Source organism: Saccostrea echinata, unplaced genomic scaffold (assembly GCF_033153115.1).
Source record: "Saccostrea echinata isolate AGI-Se365-2 ecotype Australia unplaced genomic scaffold, CSIRO_AGI_Sech_v1 ptg000004l, whole genome shotgun sequence".
NCBI lineage: Eukaryota > Metazoa > Mollusca > Bivalvia > Ostreida > Ostreidae > Saccostrea > Saccostrea echinata.
In genome coordinates, this window is record NW_026889753.1 from 3,448,494 (window position 1) to 3,459,316 (window position 10,823).

Here is a 10,823-nt window from a genome sequence, read left to right on the forward strand (position 1 = left end):
AAAAGTCAGGATACCTAACAAGCAGATAGTTTTATTCTTTATTTTTGTGCAACATTTTCATCATGAAATATATCTATAATAATTTATCCCCATTTCCACTCCTATATGAACAAGCATTCAATTACCATATACATAAATCTGTACAACACAACCAATGAGAATTTCATTTTTGTAAATTAACAAGCCAATGTGTATATTATTCTTATGCATGTATTAATTCCCTTATAGGCTCAATAAGTTGTCATGGAAATATTGAATTATTTTAATGTAAATCATACAAGTTATGAAATTGACAAATTTCAAGAGTTGTCTCTCTTGATACCTATCTTCCAGTTCGATGTTAATAAAATTTAAGGAAGCTCGATCTAAACACTGACCACTGAAAAGTTTTGATATCATGGTATTTTTATGCAGTTAGAGTGATCTGCCCTTTGATGAAAAGATGTAATAAATGGAATAAATTGAAGTATTCTTAACATCATAACCTGACCAAAATACAGTACATTATCCTATGTAAGTAAACAACAGTGATTTTTGTTCACAAATTCTTCATTGTCTTTGAACATTTTTTTCCTGGGAAATATATACAATGTATGGCTGAGAACCTTATGTTGAAAATGAACCAGATGAACTTAATATGTTCAACAATTTTCTTAAAATCCAAAAAAAAAAACAAACCTTTTTTTGTCATTTGTGATTATAGAGCTTCCTTAAATTAAATTATAATAAACTTTGACATTTTTTTCAGTGTTTAGAGCTACATGTAAAGACCTCTCTCACATAAAAATTCCAGTAGTATTCCTGACATTTTCTCCCTCAAGTTAAATTAAAGAAAAATTTTGTAAGATTAGAAAAGTTCAACAGTTTAAAATATTTTTAGAAACCATTTACCAACTTTACAAAGTTTTAAACCAAAAAAAAAAAAAAAAAAATTACAAAACTTGGACAACACAGCTGCCAGGGATGTGGACCCTTATACGATTTTACCATCAATCGTGTACCTGGTAAAGTTTTATACAGAACCACTACTGCAGAGATCTCTTTGATGATTGTGAAGTCACTGTCTTATGGTATATGTGATACAAAAACACATAAATAATGAGCAATGAAATTGTGTAAACAACAATAGAACATCAACTAAAGACATTTTGATTTTGTGTTTGGAAAAAAAAATTTCTGTCCATATTTAAAACAGTTGTAAACATTATATACCTATAATTATAACCATACAAATCTATATATCTACTAAGTCCACTCATTGACATTACTAACATTATTTGAAAACAAATCAAATGTAGACTAGATTGATGTTTAATATGCATCATTACATACATACATGTACTTAATAGCCATGACTAGTAGAACACTTCAATAATACTTATTTTTTTTGTAACAAATGTATCTATGTACTTACAAAAAAATATAATTTTTCTGTCAAACATACAATGAAATGTGTATATGGATAACATACCAAATAAATCCCATATCCATGATGTGCACTGGACATGACTCAAAAAATTAAAGGTACACATGAAAATTTGTGAGCATTTCTACACAGACAGCTTGAACATGAAGATGTTCTGTTCCTTATTTTAAAGCACCTATATCAAATTAAGAAATTTTGGCAAGTACATGTATTGAGACACCCATAGGCTACATTGCTCACCTGATTAACAAATGCTTTCACCTGACAATCAAATAAAAAAAAAGAAAAAAATGAAACACCTTACTGCAACCCATTGCTAAGCCAAATAATGAAAAGTGAGCTAAATAGGCATCAAGAAAATGAATATTGACTAGATATAATTTGATTATTTGTAAAATATATCCACAATATCGTGTGCAGGCAAGTCGTTATTGCAAACATGAATTTTCAATACTAAAAATATCTAAAATGTACATAATATCAACCAGTAAACCTATGCAATTGCATGTACATTTTCTCAAATATGATATACAATATGCATACCTGTCCAGTAAGTAAAAATTGTTTAAGTATAAAAATTAAAAAAAAAAAAAAAAAACAGCTTTGATTTTTCTGTGGAGTGTTGTTTAACTTTTTTAACAGTAAATCCATTTTTGCTCTTTTGAATTCACAGGGTTTTTTTCTCTTTATTTTTGGTTTAACTAATTGGCTAATACAGACTTATAACTTATTAGTTATTTTTAAGATAGCATTGATTTTACAGAGTTTTTTCTCCTGCAGAAACAACAAAATAAAAAAGTGGTGAAAAAAAGTGTATACAACAATAAATATACAATAAAAGTAATAAATTAATTAAGTGCTTTAAATAACAGTGTAATACTTATAGTCATACTTCAGAATTTTGGCATCACTTATATTGCAGATAAATTTAATCCATTTTTCAAAACAAAAAAAGGACAAGGTATGTATGCAAAACATCTAAATTATGATATAACAGTTGACAATATCTATTAATAGTTAAGATGGTTACTAAAAGGGGAAGAGCCCTTCTACTGTCATGATAACCAGGACAGAGACATTTCCAGAATTTTTTTGTCCCCATGCATGAATTCCAAAAAAAAAAAAAAAAAAGATTCGAGAGTACAATTAAATTAACCTGATTCAACTGGTGCTTAAGTGGTTGACCCTCTCACCATAAATATAATGCTATGGACTTAAGAATATTGTGTTCAACGAAAATTTGGCAATGAATTATACATAATTGCTTCAAAATAAGGTGTACCGTACATGTGTAGCTGATGCACAATAATGAGGCCATCTATTTATCAGTTGAGAAATCATTTAAAAATCTGTCCTTTAAAAAGGTAAATTTGTTTTTTTACTTCAGATTTCTTAATTTTGTTAAATTCCATAAATTTTGATAAAATTTGAAAGTGTAAATTTTTTTTTTAATATACTGCATGAGGTATTGTGCATATGGAAACCCTGTGGTCATGCAGCTCCATGAAGAATTCATTTAAAGATAACTTTGCAAAATTGTTTCTGCACAAAAAAGATTTTTTGAATAACAGAAAATCGCTGTGTAATGATCCAATGAAGGATATGCTATGAATTATATCAAGTCAATAAGTAGGATACTCTTTTCTCACAAAAATAAAACCATGCAGAATATAATTAAAAGTACATAATTTACATAAAGTGGGCAACGGATATTTTAGAAAAATTGCAAAAAGTATGAATGGGTATAAATTTTTAGGACATTTTAGCAGTTACCTTTAAAAATTCAACAGAAATTTTAGTGGATTTTTCTCACAGGTAAATTCAAGTCTCTTTATACAATGTAATGTCAGCAAAAGTTGACAAATTAATTGTAAAATTCCCAGCTCTAAAAGAAGTTTCAGTCTGGAAGTGCTAGATTTAGAAAACGGACCAAAGAAGAGTTATCATTTCCAATGGATTTCAAAACAAAATTGATAGAATACTTAAATCAGATGCTCTTTTCTGAAGATGCTCAGCTGCTGATTTGATATTTTGATAATGCTGGTGATTTAGACTTCAAAAATCTTATACTTTCACCTCCCTATTAGTGAGCAGGGGACAATTCATAGGCAGTCTGGCTGACAGAAGAGGTATGAATAAATTTTATGTAACTATCTGCCAAAAGGTCCACATACTATTTTAATTTCTGCTGAAATGTCCTATAAATCTTCTGTTAAAATGTCCTGTCAATCAGCTAAAATGTCCTGTCAATCAGCTAAAATGTCCTATGCCACATATATTACTAATAGATAACATGAACTTGTCTGATTGATTGAAAACTTCTACTAGACAGTATAGTAATAAAAAAAAACAATAGGGAAGGAAAGACAATGCTGTAATAGGCCAGAACACCTATTCTGGCCTCTACTGATAAACTGTCTCCACTAAAATGAATTTTTTATGATAGAATATTGGACATATGTATATTATATTTAAAAAAAATCTTATGACTTCAGATTTGTGAGATAGAAAAGACAAAATCCAAATGTTAAATGACCAAAATAAGATGAATAAAAATACCTGTATAAATAAATAATTAAAAAATGGAATGAAATGGAACACAAAATAAAAATGAACTGTTAAACAAACTGCAATGTAATTAAACACAAAACTGAACTTTAAGGACCTTGTTTATGCTCTACTTCCCAGTAAACTTTGGGTTTTGTTTTGGCTTCTTCTTAGGCTTAGGTGGGTGGAGCCAGTTGGGTGGTTTATTTTTTATTTCATCCCATAGCAAGGCTTGGATATCAATCAAAATGGTGTTGTATCTGACATAATGTTGATTGACTTCCATACTGTTCCCTGTTTTGTCAATTTTTTGCCCTGATCGATCACATTTTTTCAGCAAGTCATTCAATTTGGTCTTCACATGGGCTGGCGCATCAAATAAAACATAATCTCTCAGAACTTCACATATAGATGTATGAGAAGGTTCCATAACGTCGCTTGTACATTTTCCTGTTTGTTTATTGCACAATGAGTGACACAAATTCTGATATTGACAATGCGAGTCTTTTGAGCATTCCTTTTGGCTTAATATATTTCCTATCATAAATTCTGACATAATATTCTCAAAAGAGACCAAACTGACCTCAAATAATGAAGTGTGTCCAAAACACTGTTCAACATAATCACACATGTAGAACTTTGCGTTGTACTTCTCAGAAAATGTAATACCATATTCTAGCAAACCTACAGCCACTTTGACTCTCCTATCCCAAGTGGGAAAACTCCATCGATATGTATTAGAGAAAAAGTTATCCAAAAAAGTTTTGTTGTGTTTGTTAAAAAGAGGGCTTGCTTTAACATGTTGATGGGCATAAAGAGGCCCACATGTTCCATTTTTCAATGGAAATATTGGATCCTCATCAAAGATGAAGAGAATAAAGAATTCATGGATGTTCAAAAGTTGCCAAACTGAATTTGCTTCCCCATAAGTTAGCTGTAAAGAGATAAAATATCTTGAAATAAGATGAAAAATTAAAAATACATCAGAGATATCATTTTTTTTGCAAAAAAAAAAAAAATCCTTTATTCAAATTTTTCATATTATCATTTGAACTATTTTAACAAAATGTCTTCAATTCTTGCACCACAACTTGAACAATTAATTTTTTGCCACATTACGAGCATTATGAAATTATACCTTTCCATTGTTGTTGAAGTCAGCATATTTGTAGATTTTTTGTAACAGCCCAGTGACATCCACTTGTCCTAGTTTGGAATGCAGTAGCTCTTGTAGCATTTTTTCAAGTTGAGACATGGACAGTGGTTCTCGGAGTTGGGAATGTGGTGAAGAGGTCTTGTAAGAATGAGGTAGCTTAACAACTGTATCTTCATACTGGAATGTCTAGAAAATACAATAAATATATGACCCGATAATTACTAACCTTTGTTGACTGACTACAAGTATTTATCCATGAACAATAAATGCAGCAATCAGAGAATCTGAGATTGACAGAATACAATGACTCGATTATTTGGGTTAGAATATACACATCACTATAACACTGTGATTACTTAAACAATAAAATGCTTTCTTTCTTTATCAATATGGAAATTAATAGTTGAAACTTTTGGAGAAAAAAAATTATAACCTGCATAAGCAACTTTTGTAATCTTATTCTGCAATCTTTGCAACCATTATTCCCTGTATTTGCAAGGAAAGAAAGCATTTTATTGTTTCTACATATTCATATCTAAAAAGGAATGGGTTTTCTTACGAAATAAAGGGGGAAATACTTAGTGGATATAAATATAATGCATGTGAGCTGTGGTACATTTTACTGACCAGTACATAGTTAACTGTAACATACAAACTTAGGAATAACAACTGTGTTACACATCCTACCAGTGATGGACCACTTTCATAATGGCAACTGTGAAGCTGAATTTCTTCTTCGACACAAAGTGCATGGCACCAAGTCCCTGCAATCTTGCCATCCTTGTAGTCCTGGCACTGAAAAGGGAGTTAATCAGTTTTTCCCCTAATTTTGTTATTGTTTAGATGCCTTATGATAATAATCTTATTATGAAACATACTTTTTAAATCTGGTGTATAAAAAGTTGTACGAAGTTTACTCTATATTTTTTGCCCATTACTCTTACTATAAAGGAGAATTAAAAAAAAAACAATTTATAATTCATTGATTTTATCCCTTAGATATCATCCTCCAAAACATCAATATATCTTTAAAAACTATAAAGCATTATCCAATCTTCTATACCCGCTGTTTAGAATTATCTGTGATTTGCAACATATCTGATTTTATCATTTGTTTGTCAATTCTGACAAGGTTAATTCAGGGAAATAAGCAACTTAATATACCAATAAAAAGATTCCCTGAATCTATAGAAATCCTTTTTTTATTGTGACAAGTAGAATGCATTTACATGTAATACTATGAGACACTAGTCTGTTATTCCGCTCATTGCACTGGTGCCATGTTTTCAACTACATGTATTTTTCAACTGTATGTAAAACAAACATTCTGAGAGTATTGCATTAGCAATACTAGTCCCCTACCGGCAAGTGTAATCTGGTTCCCGTTGAAAATTGAAAATGCCATAATTCCGTCAAAAATCATTGAAGCGGGACGAAATGCAAACTTGATCTGTAACTCATCAAGGTAAAGTCAAGTGCCAAAAATCAGCTCAATATCTGCAAGCGTTTAGAAGAAAATTGCAGAAAACCCATAAAAATTGAAAAGGTCGTAATTCCGTCAAAAATCAATGAAGCGGAACGAAATGCAAACTTGATCTGTAACTCATCAAGATACACTCACATACCAAAAATCAGCTCAATATCTGCAAGCGTTTAGGGAAAAAGTGTGGAAAACCAAGTGGGACAGACTGACAGACAGATGGACGGACAGACTCAGAGGAAACCTATAGTCCCCTCCGGTTTCACCGGTAGGGGACTAATAACCTTGGCTTACCAGTCATCCATGACTGCATATCTGAGCTTCAACTCTAGTGGTAAGAGCTTTTCTTCAAATTATGAAACATATCTCTCTTTTCTGATCCAATCCTTCTTGTTATTCATTTTTCTGAGTGCAATTATTTCAGAAGTTTAAATTTAAAGTTGTTCTTTTTCCAAATCTCTTAAAATATTCTTACTTTTTCTAAGTGCTTGACATCAAAACCCATTTTGAAGTTTGTCTATTAGTTGGAAGTTTGTTTATTAGTTTGAAGTTTGTCTTTTAAAAATTATACATGCTGTCAGGTGACATGCCAATATCTCTGACTTGACTTGTTCAGTTGGCCATCATTTTTCAGCATTTTTGTATTTTTTATCTTATTTTCATGTTTTTGCTATTTTGTTCTTTTGTCATTTCAAAATGTTATTTTTTTAAGATGCCAATGTGTTCAAGGCCTCTTAAATTCCTAATTCCAATACCAAAGAAACAAAACTTGGAAATTTCATTAACACATTGTACTCGACATGTATTTTTATCTAACTGTACACACTATTCAAAATAGATTTTGAAAGAAAAATATTAAGGCAAAAGTGAATTTTGATTGGTTACCTTTGGAATTTCAAAGTGAGGTTGGTAATTGATACAAAAAGACTGAGTTTTGTGTACTTATGAGTGAGAAACACTTTTTGCAGATATTTGGAACAGGGAGGGAAAATTTAATACTTTTTAAAGGTTTTAGAGAAATAATCATTTCTATTTACCAAGTGTTTTTTGACTTTTTCTGTGTGACATTTGTCCCTTGTAATCTGCCAGATCACCAGAACCAAAGCAGCTATGAGGAATGCACAGATGTACACTGCAGCCACAATTTCCGTGTCCAGTCCACAACACTGAGGGATAGAGGTTTTAGATTAAAAACTAGATATTAAATCCATATTTACTAAATTCCACTGCTTATATAACTTACATTTAATGATTTTAAATGTATTTTGAAGTTTATAAAAACATTACAATTAACAAAGTGAAAAACAATACCAAAATCCTCAAAATTTTCTTCTTTCTGCGCTTGAAGAAAAGCCGAACTTCTCTGTTTATAGAGATCAGCATCCTGTTGGTCTTACTCAGACAATGAACATGATGAAACGTTCACCAAAACTGACCAGGATTTTATTACCCATAATGCTGTAAATAAAATGATCGAATTCAGTGCTGAATGGTAAAAATGCATAAGTTCCTAAAGCTATGAAAAACCATATCTTATTTGAGCCTATATTACTACTAATTAATAATGCATGAAAGTACTAAGATACATACTGAAATTTCTAGTTTCATCTGACATGCTTTTAACACAGCTAAGATCTCTGAATTCTGAAACTTTATTTAATTTAACATGTTTGCAGGTTGGCATTTGTGGCATTAACATTATTCTCTATTGAGAAGTTGATGTATCGTTTTAATATCCCCCCCAGGGGGAGTATTAAAATGAGCCATGAACTTTTCAATAGAGAATAGCTTTAACATCTACATGCAGTTGTACATTCAGCATTAATTGTGATTTTAACTTTGATTTTTTTCTTTCTTTTTAAATTTTATAAGGTTATGTGAATTTCGATCAGCACCTTAAAATATATACACTAAAACATTTGAATTTTTGATTTTCTTAACAGTCAGTTTAAAGAAACCATTTTAATTTATACATATTTATACGACAGGTAAAATGAGGTTTTACAAAATTACATAACATGTCAGAGAGTACTTAATACACCTGAGTAATGCACACAGCATGATTGATTGCTTAGATTAACAATTCAAAGTCCAAAAAAATCATGTGCTGTACAACTACAAATTCAGTTTTTTTTTTTTAATTTTCAGGGGGGAGTATTTCATCAAATAAAAAGCTGCTCAAATATTTCAGTGCATATTACAAAAGGAAGAAGAGTTCAAGGGTCATCAGGAACCGACACTTGATAGATAAGTGACGTGTTTACATAAACTCAGACTTGATAACTGTCTTATTCTGCTACATTTTGACCTCACTGCTATTTATATTTTTTGCTCAACACTTATATGCTTTAAAATATACCTTTATAAATAACTTTTTCTGTGACGAATCCACCACGTTTCGTATAACATTTAGTTTCTGCACTGTTTGTTAACGTGGTCAAACATATACGACATGTTGAGAAAATTCTGGCGACTGACACATCAGTAAATGTTAGAACCTAAATCGACCAATATAGTGAATTCCGAGAAAATAAGGTAACTACAGTTTACAATCAATGAAAACAAGTAAGTTGTAATAAATGCAGTGAAGAGAAATAAGGTATTTGGTTAAAAGGAAAGTAAATTGTAAAAATCACCATTTGATTCTTTGGAAAGGGAGGGGGTGCATGCGCGGATCCGATCTAGGGTTGGGGTCGATGGTCAAGACCCCCCCCCCCCCCCCGGGATTTAAGAGTTAGCAATTATCTATTTATCTATGTAAAATGGCCTCCCCCTCTCCCTCTAGAACCCTTTGGCTTGTCAAACAATTTCCGAGTCTGACAATTGTTAGAGTTGATGCCAGTGGAACCACCCCCCTTTCCGGCAAAAATTACTGGATCCGCGTCTCTGTGGGGCTGGGAAATTTTTTCGAGTCAGATTATCTATTTTCTTGCTATCGCAGGACACAATATTTATTTCTAAAATGACCAGGGAATTTTCCTTTTTCTTTTCTCTCTTCCCTGGAAAAGGCTGCCAAGCAAAAAAAAAAAAAATCCGCCCAAGAAAATCGGGATTCGGGGGGGGTGAGGGGAGGGGAGGGGGGTATATGTAGGTGTCACAAGTCAGGCCCTCCACAATTTGACAGTTAACTACAAGTAGAATATGTCCTTTAGAGAATTCGTTGTACAATATCATTTTAATGTTTGGGCATTTTGACTACTGTATATATTGTATGTATATACCTTTTTTTTTCAAGAATTTGATCAATGGCCTGGCTCCGGACTCATAAAACTTTTTTTTTATCTTTCCACCATGAATTCCTTTTGTAAATGTAAGGCTAAGATCAAAAGTGAGGATGTCTACGTTTTATGGCCCAGAAGCCTGAAAAGATTTATACATTCTTCTGAAAGTCTCCTTCAACTTAAACATATAATCTCGGGTCAAGGTTATGACATACTGTAAGTACCCTTAGGTCATAAGTGTCTTTTGAACTTCCAATTTTATTTGTTAAAAATTTATGGACCAAACACATATTATTCCCTTTCCTGTCAGTGACCTTTAACTTGCCCAAATGACTTTAAATCAAGGCCATGACATCCTTGGTCATAAGCAATTTTGACATTTGTAAGTATAGGCATTCTATATTTTTCCATTACAATATCATGACGCAGACACGGTTGTATGAACAGGTAGGTGGATAGCTAGATAGACGAGCAGACGGACGGACAAAATGATTCTGAATACATCCAAATTTTATTTGCAGGGGAGGGGTTATAATAATCACAAAAATAAAAAATATCATGTGCTTTATTAATTTATTGCAACATTACGAATGCTGGACAGAAAACGACAAACTATATACTAGTATCGTCATCCGGAGAAGCTCATTTCCGGTTAAGAGCACCTGAGCTGACTGGGCACGAAGCCTAGATATGGAGATGTTTCAAATTCTGAAATCTCACATTGTTGATTTATAGAAGAGGAACATTTAGTGTAGGTATACATTTTATTTATTTGTGAGCAATCTTTAAATTTGGAACTTATGAAAAATAAGGAGCATCTGTAGAGTGTTTTTATACCCCCGTTATCGAAGATTCGGGGGTATATAGGTTTTGCCCTGTCCGTCCGTCCGTCTGTCAGTCTGTTTATCGGTTTGTCCGCAAAAACTTTAACCTTGCCCATAACTTTTGATTGGTTGGAGCTATGGCTTCCATATTTCACATGTGTATTCCTTG

General features: G+C 31.9%; 2 protein-coding genes across 2 annotated transcripts in view; one reads left to right on the plus strand and one right to left on the minus strand.

The window, feature by feature from the left end:
- The window catches only part of LOC133179021 (methylphosphonate hydroxylase-like), an 88,297-nt gene that overhangs the window by 17,359 nt on the left and 60,115 nt on the right, over positions 1–10,823 (plus strand). The window lies entirely within an intron of this gene.
- LOC133179019 (divergent protein kinase domain 1B-like) lies at positions 4,058–8,033 on the minus strand. Its single transcript, XM_061313696.1, has 5 exons — positions 7,921–8,033; positions 7,647–7,775; positions 5,817–5,924; positions 5,112–5,315; positions 4,058–4,907 (listed from the first exon to the last, which is right to left on the minus strand). Exons 1-5 carry the CDS (start codon positions 7,990–7,992, stop codon positions 4,104–4,106), a joined length of 1,317 nt encoding a protein of 438 aa, XP_061169680.1. The 5' UTR covers positions 7,993–8,033; the 3' UTR covers positions 4,058–4,103.